The sequence below is a fragment of the Hyposmocoma kahamanoa genome, unplaced genomic scaffold (assembly GCF_003589595.1).
Source record: "Hyposmocoma kahamanoa isolate Upper Pololo Valley unplaced genomic scaffold, ASM358959v1 94, whole genome shotgun sequence".
NCBI lineage: Eukaryota > Metazoa > Arthropoda > Insecta > Lepidoptera > Cosmopterigidae > Hyposmocoma > Hyposmocoma kahamanoa.
In genome coordinates this window covers 134,250-150,303 of record NW_020654878.1, presented here as the reverse complement: position 1 = coordinate 150,303, position 16,054 = coordinate 134,250, and the positions used below count along the sequence as shown (strand labels likewise).

Sequence of the window (16,054 nt, the reverse complement as noted above, 5' to 3'; positions counted from 1 at the left end):
ATTCAAAATTAAAATACGATTTTAAAATAAATTGGACGTAGTTAAACAAAAATTATCTGATGCACACGCAGTCACATTCGAGATATGGCAGTTTGAAGTTTAAAAATGTTTCTCACTCTTGTTTTATTTTAAAAAACTTGTGTCATGTTTCTCCTTATTTATGTTTGTATGTTGGATTTGCTGATCCAAGAGGTTAGACTTTACGAACCGTTTGGTACATATAACTTATTTTTCGATAATTCTGTGGATTGGATCTTTTTTGCTTAGCTACGTCCAATTATGCATAATTCGCCCTTATACTGGGAAAAACAATTATTTCACAAAATATCGATCTTGAAATAAATGCAATTGAAATTTCAACGACGATTTTTTCTTGGGCGTACCATGGTCATCCTACGTAAATTTGTAACTGTGATTCCACATTTCATATTTTACCGACATTTGAAAATGTTTGCATTTTACATATACAATTTTGTCGCGTTATCCTAAATTAAGTCATTTTCTGTTAAAATTCCAGATAATTGGTTTTCGCAGTATAACGACGAATATTCTGATTACAAAATTACTTAACTGTGGAAGGAAACGTCCCTGTTTATTCATCTATTCGTAGCTGTGGTGTATTTGCAGTTTCTAATGGCACAATTAGGCATTTTTCGCATTTTCGACTGATGTTTAACTTACATGAACTTCTTTTTCTTTCTTTCTGAAGCGTAACAGAGGCAAGCGTTTTAAAGCTTACATTGGGCACGCGAAGTAGGCACACTTGTTGCGTTTATTTAAATATAGTCAGGTTATTTGAGTTGTCAATTTTTGTAAGTTAATAACATACATACACTACATTTAGAACTGTGTCTATTAAAAATGCAAAGAGGAGACATATTTTAAAGATTTTCATTTTAATTCAGTATAGACAAATCTGTTTGTCCTTATTAAAACGTATGATATAAAAAATATTTTGATAGTAGTAGTCCAACTGTCAAAATAAGAATAAACAAGGCAATAATGAAATTAGTAATTATTAAAACATCGTAACATTCACAATTCTTAATTTTTTAACAAAATTTTTGTTTCACAATCTATTGATAAATCGAAACAAAAGGACTATTTAAAATATTATGAAAACTGGCAACCCCGCAAATATAATTTTACTCCGTCTTCATTATAAACAACTGCTGTTCTTCTCCTGCCCCTCAATTGACCACGATACTTTCATATTCGAACTTCTGGCAATCAGTGTTCCACTCCCCACCTCCATAACAAGTTTATTATATTTATGCAACAAAGATGTTTACAATGTTCTGGCCTTATTTATTAAAAATAATAATACCAAGCTTTAATATGTATGCCGTATACGTAATAGCTACTCACCTTCCCAATCCTTTTTCATCCAAATTCCGTACCTCTTCCAAAATCTGTAATTCTGCTTTCAAAACCCTTTCATTGGCTTAATGCGAAGGCAAAGCCACTAATATAAAAAAACTGCTGTAATAATAATATAATATTTATTCTCCAATTATGCCATGTTTATTTACATCTCATAATTCCTCGCCTGATCCCTTTTTCACTTTTTCTCCAACTTTCAAATCTCGTTTTCAAATTACAATCCATGATATTACAAGTTTTAAAAACAAGTTAGTCAAAACACTTGAAAACACTGAAAGTGGCTAGAATGCTTACCGCGAAAAGCCAAGAGAAATAAGAAAAAAAAGAGCAATGCAAATTTTCGAATTGATCAGAGCGAATACAAAAGTGCACAATAACCATTTTCGTGGTTCACCTACATCAGTTTCACCACAGACCATCACGAACACGCTTCTTTCGGTTCAAGCACTTTGAACTCGAAGAACGGGCGTGGTCACTTTTCCCGCATGAATTACAGGGTTTCACATAATTGTCGCCCTGGATTATTTATTTATCTTGTACTTTCACTTGAATTCTTCATTTAAGTATTATTTATTTATAAAAGCATTGGCTTCAGAGCCATCAGCTTAATGGTAACAAATAATAAAAAAACGCACGTGTAAAAAATTTAACTACTCTGAGGGTCGTATTTGCCATATTATATATATTATTATATTGCCATTGGTCGTATTATACGCGTTGTGCCAGTCAATTTTAATATACTGTATCACCACATGGGGTGGTGCACATAGAACTACCATGAAAAAATTAGAAGTGGCACAACGTGCACTATTAAAAGTTGCCACATTTCGTCCTTACCAGTTCCCTACGTTTGAGCTTTATAAACATTTTAAAGTTCTAACGGTGCGTCAGTTGTTCGTCCTCCAAACCATTCTGAAGAAACATTCTATGTTGACCTATAACTCCGACTTTACCAAAAACAAAAGAAGACATGACATAGTATGCCCCCGCACTCAAACTAAATCCAAATTTGTAAACAGATTTTTGATCTTTTTGGGCCCGTACTTGTACAATAAGTGCAATGCAATAAATAAAATTTATCCGCTAAATATGTATAAGTGCAAAAAATTGATAATTGATTGGCTGTCGAAAATGAATTATGATGAAACCGAAAATCTTTTAAGTATTATTTCCTGAGCCTCACTATGCACACTTATATTCATTCATACACACACTCACTCACTCACTCACACACACACACACACACACACATACACACTTCAATGCATGCTTATCATTGTTTTTATTTTAAATTTTTTGTTTACTTCATTTTATGGCTGTTTTATTAGTTTCAAGTTAATTTTAAATTTGTTTAAATTCTGTATTCTCACTTTATTATTTATTTATACATGACAGGCAAATGACTCCACTCCACCTGATGTTAAGTGGAAAGTGGTATCCAAACGCGAAGGAACCCATAACCCATGTTGGCCACATATCTACTGGAGGTGGAGGCCTGGTGACCTAAAACACAGGGTATCCTAGTTTAGGCACCAGTCTCCACAAATTGCTATTTCATAAGATCAAATTTTTGTGGAGGAAATAAAGAAATTTATTATTATTATTATTATTATTCTAGAACTCTACTCAATGCTCAAGTCAGGATTTGAGCAGACTTGAGTATGATTTCAAGCACTGGAAATACGACCCTAATGCCAAGGACTTGAATATGATTTTAAGTGCAATACTCAAGCCCTGACTTGAGTATTTATTGCGTATTGAGTAGAGTTCAGGAATACACCCTTAATTCTTCATAAAATTTGGCGGCAAAAAATATTCATTTGTTTAGACACTGATTTAAGGTTTTCAGCCTCTTCTCAAGAATAAAAATAATTATTTATGGATACAATACGGCTTATTATTCAGTAAATATGTTACAATAATCCAATTAAGGGTTAAATTTACCACTTTCAGGTCGGTTCGTATTTTTGCCTTATTATAATATTTAGGTAAGCATTATGCATTTTGAATTATGGAAGTAATTAAAAGAACTTTGTGTCGTGTATAATTCATTTATGGTCAGTACATCAGTTACCAACGTAACAAAAATCGTGTCAGTCGTACCATATATCTAAGTAATTCGAATACGTTAAACCAAACAAATTAAATAAATGCGTGATATCTACAATACCTAAAATATTGAAAGCTAAAGAGATTATGAGTTAAGAGCGCTGGCGAGGCGCAACCGACGCCGCGGCGAGCGGGGCGATTGGCGGGAGCCTCGCAATAAATACACAAGGAACTTATAAAAATGTAGTCGTCGTCGTCGTCATTCATACACACGACGTAAATTTCATCGAGGTACGTGAACACTTCCGTCAAACTCTCTACGTCTGTAAACCCATATTTGCTCTGGTACTCATATACAGGAAAATTCATAGTTTGAGGCCGGGTAACCGGTCTGGTTGTCTGGTACATTATAATTATAATTGCGGACCTTCTCCACGTGCGGCTTTGAGATTTCATTAACATTGTTAATTGTAATAGATACAATGTGACAAAACGTCAGCGTCTATTACGTCTCACTACTTATGTTTGCGGGTCTGTGGGCGCAGCGATTGTTTCAGTTTGACGCTAAGTACTACTACTTTGCACAGCCAATCCTTCCCATTGAAGGGCAGGCCTTCCTTTAGAATAAAGAACGTATTCAGGCCTCTGGGAAACTACTAGACAGCACCTCGCCGAGGTTGCGAGCGCCTGTCGCTAATTCCGTTCGAGTCGAGTGTATGAAGGGCGAGATTTACAACATTGCTTAATAAATTATTATTATTAACTATACATTTCATCTTGGTACAAAATCGCGTCTTGGGAACTACACCTACGTTATATCATACCTCAGTATTAAGTGTAAATAATTTGCAAATCGCATCTATATATACCTAGCGTTGTAAATACACGGAGGCGTCACATGACGTCCTACGACATCGCACCGTCAATAATGATGAAATTCGGAAATACCACTTTCGGATACCCGGCAGAAATTCAAAGAGTAACTAACATACGAATTAAGACTAAAAATATTGGTTTTAATTTCAAATAGAATTTTGTACAACAACATTTGGCACGAGCCAAACGGTAAATCTGGCCGGTGTCAGGTGGGTCGTTTTTAATTTTTTAAATCATTTTTTAATCTGACTGTCCCAAAAAATGACTTATCGAATTTCGTCATTTTACTTTTGAGAATGCGATACACACTTCGTTCAATCCATCTTATGGTAATGCAATTGTTAATATGTCTAAGATAGGTATCGAAGTTGACCGATTCGGGAAACAATTCGTTCCTATTTTATTCAATAAAGTCGTGAAATATCATAAGAACGATTTATGCGGGATACCGCAGAACGGGTCGCTCCACTCGCGCAGGGCACACGCGAAGCCTCTTCCGTAGTACGACTCATGCGGCGGCATGTCGCCCTTCAATTAGCGTTTCCATAGAAAACAGTTCGAGCTGTACTGATATGCCCTCTTAACAAAAACGTTTCTGTGGCGGTTCACTAACGTAAAGCAGAACGAAGAAACTCCGTTTTGCCCCGCGTCAGTGGACGGCCGTGAACCGTTCGCATCGAGACGGCGTGCACCGGCTCCGTGCGCCGCGGCGCGGCCTCGTCGCGAGGCCAATCGCGAAGCGCCTTCGGCGTCTGGGCCCTCTTCTCGAGCGGCGAGAGACGGGCCGAGACGGGCCGAGACGGGCCGAGACGGGCCCAGACGCAACGGCCCGCCCGCCGCGCCGTCGGAGCGGGCTCACCGCGCGTCCTTGGCCGTGAGCTTCTCGATGAGCTCCTGCAGCGGCGCCAGCTCGCGCCGCTCGATCAGGTTGAACTCCTGCGGACAAGGGACAAGGAGGGTGCGCCTTTCACTCGCATCGCTTACCTCGCTGCAAACGAATAGTCGTACCTACCTGCACGAAAAAGATGAAGTGCTTGAACGAGGTGTTGAGGTGAGCCTCCTCGCCCAGCTGCACCACCTCGGGGAAGTGCTGATGGTAGATGTGCGCGTACACGCGGAACAGCCGTTTGAGGATCGTCTTCGCCATGCCCAGGAAGTTTTTGGGGAAAGGCACGCCTGCGTACGTAACATGCTTATACGTAATGTACGATACTCTGTCTCGATTTTTCACTACCGCCGGTTTCGAACCGACCTGTTTCTATTCTCGGTAACATTTGCAAGTCCGGTCACCGATTAGGAGTTGAAGGCGTACCTATTTTGGAAGGGAAGAGCGTCTCGTCGTCGAGCTGGTCCTGCGCCCAGGTCATGAGGTAGTCGATGTACTTGGGCGCGGAGCACTTGATGGGCTTCTTGACGGTATGGCCGTCCGCCCAGTGGTACTCGTACTTGGGCCCGGCCGACATCACGGGGCACGACTGCTCCGTGCAGAACTCTGTGATCGTGCCGTACAACATGTTGATCTGGTTGAAGAAGTCCACCGCTGTGCACAAAAACGTGTCCGTTAAACCTTTACATTATCACAAGATGACACCGCGAAGACGTGTGACGTCACATCCCAGAAAAATGAGAAATGAGACGGGCACGGGGAAGTCAAACGAGTCGCGAAATTGCCTGCTAAAGAGAGTCCTGCAGCAGCAAGACACGCGTCTCTCTAGATTCGGCCCGTTTCTCGCAATAAAGGCCCGTACATAAATATACCTACTTCACGCCTTTTTCCCATCGGGGTAGGCAGAGACAAGTCTTCCACTTGCTACGGTCTTGACATGCATCTTTCGCCTCATCAACACGCATCAATACTTTCATACACGTTCATCGGTAAGGGGTACGCCCGTTTCTAATAAAAATCGTCACTAGGTAGCGCAGGCCAAATGACCATGAAACTCTGTGTATTGGTTAATAGCTCATGTAAATGTTGTCGCAAATAACATAATAAAAAATGTTCTGCAAGTCTAAACTAAATAAAATAAATCTATACTGCTGCAGCATGGTGAGGACAGCCCGGTCCATCCCTTGCAGTATAAATCGCTGTACTATTGGGAACAGTTTTTATTAGTTAATTAATTGTATTACATACGGTCATTAGGCGTTATAAAACATTTGGAACAGTTACATTTCCCTATTTGTCTACTGTGGAAATACCAACACAGAAACCACAAACTCGTGATTCAAACTTACCTGGTATATTGGTTATGCTAACTGAACCTAATGGACAAAACTTGGTTTCTCGGAAAGCGAAATCGTCACATAATTAGGGCTTAGGACTTCGTCATTTAAAACGATTAGGTATTACAACTGGATGCTGAGTTTTGCGGAAAAGACACCTAAAGATTTTTTAGTTGTTTTTGATAGTTTGACATTTGATAAAATTTACTTGTAAAAATGAAAACTTTTGCTGTTTAACACGAAAAATATCAACCAACACGATTATATCATGTTGGTTGATTATAAAATAACATTTGGACCACTAGCCTCCACATACATCTACCCATACAATTCAGCAATAAATTACAGGACAACCAATGAAATAAAATGTACCATGCGATACATCTAAGATAATAATCTAACCGACCGCATTAGTGGCAAAACAGGACGGTAACTCTTGTAATGAGGTAAGTCTCTACACATGACAAATATTATAAATTGTCCATGTGTTAAGATTTTTTTTGCCTAAATGGCTTTATGTCGATTTCCTTTTGATAAATATCAACTTGAGCAGTATGAACCGAAGGTTTTAAACGTTACAACACCCTGCAATTACTCTCAAATGGTTAGTTTAAAACATCAACGCATTTTTGCCTCGGCATTGAGGATGACTTACCTACAAGATAATGAAAATATCAATTTTATGAAATTCTTTGTAATATTATGAGCCACAAAATAATGTATACCGTCGGGGCTAGTGCAATTTCATGTAACATTGGATAATTCTGCGCATCGGACAAATGAAGTCAACATGAGTATTCATGCCAGTGGAAGTAGTCATTTGATTGGGACCCGTTCTATAAACTCTAATTGTGATTGATCGACGGAAAGCCTGAAATCGGTTAATAACAATACCGCGAATCTATTACCGATGAGTGGCAAATCCGCGTATATAACTGGGTTTTAATTCGGTTTTAACCCATTTCTGTCTAAAATTCTGGGCGGAAACCATTATACACGGTAATATAAATTAATTCCTGTATTTCATTATGTATTTTTATCTTTTTTATTTATTTAGTAATTTCTTTCAGGCCACGTGACCCATATAATATACACCTTAAGGATTAGCGTGCTTACAGTATAACAATATAATAAACGAAATAACTAAACTATACGAATTGCACTTGTCGGCGACGTGTGGCGCAATCTGGTGTCAGGTACTTAATCGGCCGCGGAAACGCCGATATACGACACCTCCTCCTTCTTGAAGGTCGACAGATCTTCTGTCGATATTCTCGCCACAAACGAATTAAAATTCACGTTGCGGCGGGACACCAACCACTCGACCCTCAGGTTGTATATTTGGCTTTTAGTCTGACGTACATACTCCACCATCTCTTCAGACTTCGCGGAGTAATGTGGTCGCGACAGGTACTGTAGCGTCATGGCCGGACGCAGCAAAACGATAGATCCTGTCGGTGCTGTGCCACACAGGTTACGGCTGATGGGCTTTCCTATTCCTCTACGCCACCTTTGTAAAGCCGTCTCCTCGTCACACTGAGCCGTCTGTCTCTGTGGTTTTGCAACTTTAGAGACTGGCACACGGGGATTGCTTTTGCTCTTAGCCGGCTGGTGGAAGCGGCTAAAGCAGTGACTGCACGTGCAGGGGCTGACATGCACACGCGGGACGTGCGGCCAGCAGGGCGCGGCACATCACGCGCAATGGCAGCAGCGATCGGTGACGCAACCATTTGTGCCGACTCGACACTGCTGATGGATGCATTTTGCGCCCCACGACGCGTGTTTGCATTAGTTGGATCACTACTGCACTAACGTAAATTGGATTATAGTTAATCAAACTATTTTTCCGGATTTAAATCGCGTATATTTGTTTTTTCAAACAAACCGACGTTTCGGATCATAGTTGTCTTGATGAAATAAATAAACAAAATAAAATAAATTAGGGGCTTCTGGATCTACATACCGAAGCAGCGTTGCTTAATAACGCAACTTGGGCACGCAGCTCACGTATAGTGTTATCTGAAGCCTCGACTTCACACTCAAGTGGGATGCTGCAGAGCCACGTTTTGTAAATGAGGTTTCAGATATACTAGTTAGACTAACAATGTGACTGCGGTGCCCCAACACAGTCCATGCAGCACTTACTGTTGTGCCCCTTGTGTTCTAATACCTGTCCGATGCAAGATCTCTACGCGCCCAGGGACAGAGCAGTCAAGGTAGCAACGTACTATTCAGGATCGTTATAGTTCGATCGGTAGATCGTTATAGTAGTATAGTAGTACTGAATAAACAATTTTTATTTTTTATTTATTTAGTTCTAAAATAAAAGGAGTACCGCCACGATAAGAAGAAGACTACAATTATAGTTGTTTATTAGTTCTTCTACCAATGTTCAAGTTGACAGGTCAAGTGGGAGTAAAATTAATATTTATTTTATGACTGACATCCCTAAACTATAATAATAATAACAACGCGCACACATTCATGCATAGGGAAACCCTGTATTGCGGGTGCCATGGATACCCACGTATACAACCACAAATTACAGCAAAACTTACGAGAGAAATAAATGTAGGCCATACAAATATTTCTCCCGGCCTGAGAATCGAACCAGGGCCACGTTCGTTCACGGGCGTTCGGCCACGGAGGCAGTTGCCCAGACTAACTGTGAAAAGACCTGATGATCTTTAATCGGCTCAACAGATGTCCATCAAACATAGCTAGACCCATCTCGATTATATTAGCCTTCAAATAAAAATAACCGCTTTTAGATCATTCCATAGGTTTAAGAGCTACGATTCCGCACACTGACACACAAACAAAGTCTTCAAACTTGAAACTCCCCAGAAATTTTACTTGGCTTACTTACACAGTAGTAGCCAGGAAATTTAGTATCCTTTCCAAGGTGAGGCGTTACTTCACACTGGGACAGTTGAAGCTGCAGAGCCTTAAACACCGCCGTAAAGTTGCCTGCTTATCGGTATTCATCATCTATCATCGGGGGACTAGGCGTAGGGCGTTCCACCCTTATGTTTTGGATCTTCCAAGGATCCGCACGAACCGTTTCAATGCCACAATATATAGCGAATAGCTAAGGAATGCGCAATTTCTTTGTATTAAAAAAAAACTCAATTTGCCTTGTAATCATTGTATGCCTTTGATTTCAATACTGCGGAACTTACGTATGAGTTGGCACTTCTTAAATTAGTGGTCAAATAAAATCGGCGTAAATGTCGTGACACGGAGTGATAACAATAGATTCTCATAAATCATGATAATTAGCATGATTTATGGGAAATCTATTGTTATTAGTCCGTCTACAACATAAATTAATGCGAATTGTGCAAAAATGAAAGCCATCGAAATAAAAAAGTAATAATGTTAATACCTTCTCCTGTAACATTTTGTGTAGTGTAGATATTTTTGTACCAGTACCAATTTTTGTACAAATTTTGCATTAATTTTAGTGAAGAATTATATAATATGATAGAACATAATACACTTCAACTGTTATTTTCACACAAATTTGAAAATAAAATGCAATTTTCAGTTAGTCCAAAATGTCTTAAAAGCAGTGACAGCCTTAATCTTATTTTTTTTAATAATAGTGTTGTAATCAAATTAATCACTGAATTTCTCCGAGTTTATTGAGACCAATTCATCATGTACAAATTGACTCATCCGAAGAACAAAGTCCGATGTTATTATTAGCATAAAGCGAATAAGTAGATTACGAGAATAATTTCGTTATTCAAACTATGTAAAGGTGTTTTGAGAATTTATATATCTTATTTCGTTTCGGAAATATAAAATTGAACAACGGTCAATCTGACATCCACAGCGAAGAAGAACGAACGAAATGTACTATGTCCTGAGAACAAGTAGTCTTGCACATAGATCTTTGTTCTACGGATGAGTCGAAATGTGTTCACTGTGTATGATTAAATATCAAATATTATACATGCAGGTCATACTAGCTCAACTTATGATTTTGACTCTTCTTCTGATGAAAGTGAATAAAAATTTAAACCATGAAGTTTTTTGTTTTAACTGACTTCAAAAAAGTCACTCTATTTTTTTTATGTTACGCGATAACATTACGGCATTTGTGAATCGATTTTGATGATTTTGATTTTGTTGGAAAGAGGGTACCTCAGTATTGCTCCCATTTAAATTTGAAGAAAATATTCCACCTCCAAGCGTGACAAACTATGGGATGAATCCAGTTTCACACACTTTCCAGTAATCAATTCCAATTACTGGGATTATGTTGTTTTGCTGTTTTGTTGTCGTCGAGTTGCGGAAACCAGCCCGTTGCACCAAGTACCAAGTACCAAGTATGTCGTTTTGATTCAGAATTTTGCTATTTAACTACAGGTTGTGCTTGTGAACTCTGTTAATGTAACTACTTTACAACAAAAACTACAGGTTGTCATTGTGACCATTTAAAATACTTACTTGTTATTATTTGTACTAAAACTCTATCTTACTCAAATAAATGTCAATTGTTCTATCTAGAACTGTAAAACCAATGACACAAAAAATGATCTAATTGACCACAGACCCATAAAATTTGAACTGATTTCTCGTGCAAATTGTTTGATATGGTTACCAATACATATAATTCATATTCCTAGTGTGTTTGTGATGACTATAGTTTATCTTTCTCTATTATATTCTCCCCTTATGCAGTGTGCTCAAGGAATCTCACTTCAATTTTCTCAATTTAGGTTACATTCACGTGTAATAGTTACAGTATATTTTAAAATTATAACACTGACTGTGACACCCTCATACAGACATGAAACATTAAATGAAGTATGTACATTGAGTACACTATGATAGCACAAGGTGCAAGCACAATGACTGCAACAGGCATAGTTAGCACATCCCTGCTTTGTGTAAACAATGTCTAATTAAATTAAACAACACTAAAGACACAACTGCTGCACTCCAAGGAATTCAACAGACACAGGGATAAAATATTCACATTGGCTATGTCCTAAACAGGCACAATGTTTTTGTATATTAACTGCGGAAGCAGTAAGGATTATTTGGAAAATTGATGATAAATTGCTATAGTACTAACTGTTGACAGCGACCCATTCATTGAGATCCTCTCCCTCGGGTAGCATTACGGCAAGCCGCAGGTTACCAGAGCCAAGTGTGGCAGCGGCGTGCCGCATCAGGTCGTACTGGTGTGTGCCCTCGGGGATATTCTTTTTTGGCTTAAAAGTCTTGTTGGACCGACTTCCACTGCAACACGTCATAGAACAAATCCATTATTACTGTAATATAACATAATGTAGCAGTACGCTTTTACATCTGTGTTCTCTTTCAGAACTTTTTTCAGTTAAAATACTTAAAACATTACGATGATGTGTACCGCTTTTTGTTTGGGAAACTAAGAGAGCTGATAACTCCACAAGAGTTTAAGTAGCGTGCATCGTTGTATTTAAGAGGCCAAAGCTGGCAGGCTCAGCGTTCGACCTACAGCGCACCACTTCTATCTGTGCAGCGCACTCCGGACATCAGCAGACGTGTAAACAAGACGTCAGCGGAAGGAAGACGTGCAGATATAAATAGACTTTATCTTCACATTCTCCAGTAACTGTTATCCAATAACTATTACTCACAATAAAAAACTCATTTTTAAAGTAGATCAAATGTTCTTCTTAACTGAAGAAATTGACTATTAGTACAGCACTCGACCATTAAACTATTAAATTGGTCGACAGCCAATTTCTTGGTAACTTCATCGACGGAGACGAGACGGACTGTCTCACATCTTTCCAATTTGTGGCTGTGGACTGTCTGACATTCAGGGTTGCCATGCCATGCCAGATACAATGATACATTTCTTTTACGCACTTTTTTAAATCGCTCTTTTATAGGTTTGGATTCGTAGATATTGACATTTCAGTGCGTTTTAAATTTTCGATTACGGCAAATTTTAACACTTTTCAGGTAGTCAAGGTACTAACGTTTCGTATTTGGTTATAGTTTTAGAGTTTGTTATGATTTTGTTTTTTGTTAAGCCTTTGAAATTGATAACGCGTTTGCATTTTGTGCATCGGTAAAACCGTAACCGTAATGTAATATTAATATAGTAGAAAAATACTACAATAAGACAGTGAATTCCTTTATTTTACTTGTTTTAAAAAATGTTGCTTACCTAAAAAAAATTAAGACTAATTTTTACTCGACTTCAAATCAGTGTTGGGCGTTAATCAATTAAATTTCAATCAATAATTCAAACAGATTAAAAAATCAATTCAATTGAAATCAATTGCGACGCGATGCACTCTTTTTAATGTATCAATGTGCACATTGTAGCTAGGGTTCCAAATTACGCTTTCGAACTCCAAAATGCTCCTCACAAAAGATGAGTACAAAGTTTTAAAAGTAATGGCTTTGCGGAAAGGCTGCGAAATACCTAGAATGAAACCGAGCAATTTAAATGGTTTAGAAATAATATTGTCGATATGATAATTGAAGTGTAACCCAGAATCGAAGACCACACCAAGATCCCTAATTTGGTTAACACGTTTAACATTAGTGCCATTTAAAATATAATCAAAAACTATAGGATTATTTTTACGAGTGAAGGTAATCATATGGCATTTAGCAGAATTGAGGTGTAGGTGATTGCTAACACAGTACATAGAGAATTGATCTAGATCACTTTGCAACTCTAAACAATCACTGTCTTTAGTTATAATTTTAAATATTTTTGTATCATCAACATAAACAAAGTGTAGTGAATTTATGAAGATACCGTCAAAATCATTGATAAAAAAGGGTGAAAAGAAGCGGACCGAGATGAGACCCTTGAGGCACCCCGGAAGGTACAACCAGGAAGTCAGAAATACAGCCTTTAAGAGACACAGCCTGAGTACACTTTTCAATGTAAGATTTAATCCATCGAAGGAGATCTCCATGCACACCGAGCGTCAGAAGCTTATTTAAGAGGATACAATGATTTATTTTGTCGAAAGCCTTCGAGAAATCCGTGTAGATAGCATCAACCTGAAAGCCTGATTCCATAGCATTAAGTATGAAGTCCGAATAAAACAATAAATTAGTTTCCACACCACGTCTGTGGAAAAAAATTTGGACTTGCAAAACCGGGGGAAACCTTTTTCTTCGACGATCACACTATTTTTGTATTCTAGCCCTTTAGGGCAAAATGCGAGGTGGCTCGAATTATGTGCCCGGGAGTATATTTTATTTACTCATGATTCTTTCTCTCTGTTGTCCAAATATTTTAAATGTCGTTTTACTGTATCTTGCTTTTAACTGTACAATTTAATTTTACAATTCACGTTATATAAAACTTCAAAAGATATGTCTAAACGTAGAACATAATATGAATCTTCGAATATTTTTCAATTTTTCTCAATTTTTTTTTTGGAAAACCACTAGAAATGTGAAATTTTCGAAAATTTTTTTCAACAGCGCTGTAGGGTAAAGTTGACATTAGCAAAAGTTTATTATATATATTTATTCTTTATGATGAAAATTGGAAATTAGCAATATTGAATTATTCATTTGAGCTTTTCTTAAAAAAAAAAAATGCATTTGGCCACAGAGTATAGTTAATATTCTATAGATTTGACACTGACAACGCGAGTCGAGTCAAAAGGTTTTGAAAAGATACATTTTACTCGTTTACGAAATAAAAAGGTTATTGTGTGGTTCTCGCAAGTTCTAATTCAACAAAATGCAGGGCTTAAGCATACAGAGTTTGAAGAAACATAAAGCAGTAAGTTAAAAATAATTTGTTGCAGTAAAATGCGTATCAGCTTCTTACATAATTAACCTCTATTTTCTTTCGTTTTATTTATGGCATTTACGTGGTCGAAAAGAGCTGAGTATCTCTACTGAGTAATTGCGAAGCTTCCACGCTGCTATCTGTGTTACACAGTCGAGTACCCTTGATAAGACAAATGTTTGTGCGCAGTTGATCCCCCTGTATGTATGCACGGCACTGGGGTGCGGTGGCGCGCTGTTTTATCTGACGCGGCTGGCGCTGCGCTCGCCTGACGTCTCCTGGAATAAACGTACCAACCCAGAGCCTTGGCAGGAGTACAGGGCTAAGCAATACAAGGTATAATTTGGTGCTTATCAGACAGATTAGAATGAATATACCATTTGGCCTAAATGACGGAATATCGAGTAATCTTAGCATTAAGGTATATAATTGTAATAATGAGTATTATATAAGGGATGCACAGATCCCCAAGAGCAGGATTTGGATTCCCGCTCCCTGTTTTTTTAAACTACTTCTGTGGAATGTGATAAGAGTATTGTGCAATACCACCAGAGACCACTAACCCTACTCTCTCTGTTCTCAGTTCTACTCACCACTGCACGACTCAAAGGAAGAGTCCCCTGCTCCCAAGTTCTAAGCCTTAATGTTTTATCAACAGTATGTCACTGCAGACTAGATTGTTTTAATTTAATAAATAGAAATTATGTGATAATATACTTAAAGTATTTTTATTTCATTCACTTCTCAGCATGAATTCATCAATCGGTAGTATAGGTTGATTTCATAAGTACAGAATTATTAAGTAATAATAATGAGCAGAGGAATGAAAACCACAGACATTTATATCTAGATGAAAACTGACAAATTGCATTTCGGCATATTTTTTTTAAAGTCAAAGTCAAATAATAATTTATTCCATAGGTAAAACTTTTACACTTGAAAACGTTATTTGTAAGCTACTGCTTTTTAGGCTACTGCTCGTTCACTACACTGACCTCCTTGAGAAGAACGAGCAAACTAGGGATTGCTCTTTTCAAATAAACTTAAATGCTATGGAATACACTTTGAATCATAATTGTGTGGAATCTAGACTCTAGTCTTTACATACTTCTTTATCTAAAACATACTCTTCAGTTTTGTAATATGATTTTTCAATTAAAATACTTTTTATGTAAGATTTAAACTTAGGGAATGATAAACTTAATATATTCTCTGGAATCTTATTGTAAAAAGTATACAGTTCCCCATAAAAGAATCGTTTACTTTAGTTATATGAAATCGTGGTACCGTGAGTTTGAAGTTAGTTGTAACGTTAATATTATGAATGTCTTCTTTCTTAATGAAATTATGTATATTTTACGGGCATGCAAAAGATTTGAGGAAATGTACTGTGATGCCACAGTAATGATACCAGTCTCCTTCAAACTTTTCTCTCAGAGAAACTCGAGAACCTAAACGGTACACAAAACGAATCGCTCGTTTTTGCAACACGAATATGGTTTGTATATCTGCCGCTTTATCCCACATGAGAATCCCGTAGGACATTATACTATGAAAGTAGCTAAAGTAAACTAGTTTAGCAGTAGCAACATCGGTAAGCTCACGTATTCTGCGGACTGCATACGCAGCAGAGCTTAATCTGCTGGCCAAGGAAGATAACTATGTGGAAACCATTGAAGTTTACTATCTAAGGTCACTCCCAAAAAAAAAACAGCTTTATTAACCAAAGTCTAATTTTTCTCCATTTAT

The 16,054-nt window shown here is 37.7% G+C and overlaps 3 protein-coding genes across 3 annotated transcripts in view; 1 reads left to right on the top strand and 2 right to left on the bottom strand.

Annotated features, from left to right (window-relative positions):
* Positions 1-3,989: 3,989 nt before the first annotated feature.
* Positions 3,990-12,333, bottom strand: LOC113237838 (MOB kinase activator 1B). Its single transcript, XM_026474525.1, has 5 exons — positions 12,168-12,333; positions 11,621-11,787; positions 5,621-5,848; positions 5,321-5,484; positions 3,990-5,244 (listed from the first exon to the last, which is right to left on the bottom strand). The coding sequence occupies exons 1-5, from the start codon at positions 12,179-12,181 to the stop codon at positions 5,164-5,166; spliced, it is 654 nt and encodes a 217-aa protein (XP_026330310.1). The 5' UTR covers positions 12,182-12,333; the 3' UTR covers positions 3,990-5,163.
* Positions 12,334-14,254: 1,921 nt separating this feature from the next.
* LOC113237927 (cytochrome c oxidase subunit NDUFA4) lies at positions 14,255-15,021 on the top strand. The gene is made up of 3 exons (XM_026474644.1): positions 14,255-14,296; positions 14,495-14,641; positions 14,889-15,021. The coding sequence occupies exons 1-3, from the start codon at positions 14,255-14,257 to the stop codon at positions 14,940-14,942; spliced, it is 243 nt and encodes an 80-aa protein (XP_026330429.1). The 3' UTR covers positions 14,943-15,021.
* A 377-nt stretch (positions 15,022-15,398) lies between these two features.
* Positions 15,399-16,054, bottom strand: part of LOC113237926 (programmed cell death 6-interacting protein) — a 19,168-nt gene continuing 18,512 nt past the window's right edge. The window contains exon 5 of the mRNA XM_026474643.1: positions 15,399-15,421. Within this exon, the coding sequence (XP_026330428.1) occupies positions 15,399-15,421 (23 nt within the window). The remainder of the gene's footprint in view (positions 15,422-16,054) is intronic.

Bases quoted from the DNA above. Each gene is read 5' to 3' on its own strand.
- LOC113237838 (XM_026474525.1), bottom strand. The intron at 5,849-11,620 runs GTTAGTACTATA...TTTTGTGCACAG, and splicing joins TGAATGGGTCGCTGTCAACA to CGGTGGACTTCTTCAACCAG. The intron at 5,485-5,620 runs GTACGCCTTCAA...TTACGTACGCAG, and splicing joins GCTCTTCCCTTCCAAAATAG to GCGTGCCTTTCCCCAAAAAC.
- LOC113237927 (XM_026474644.1), top strand. From the start codon at position 14,255: ATGCAGGGCTTAAGCATACAGAGTTTGAAGAAACATAAAGCA. The intron at 14,297-14,494 runs GTAAGTTAAAAA...GTTTGTGCGCAG, and splicing joins GTTTGAAGAAACATAAAGCA to TTGATCCCCCTGTATGTATG. The intron at 14,642-14,888 runs GTATAATTTGGT...CTCTGTTCTCAG, and splicing joins ACAGGGCTAAGCAATACAAG to TTCTACTCACCACTGCACGA.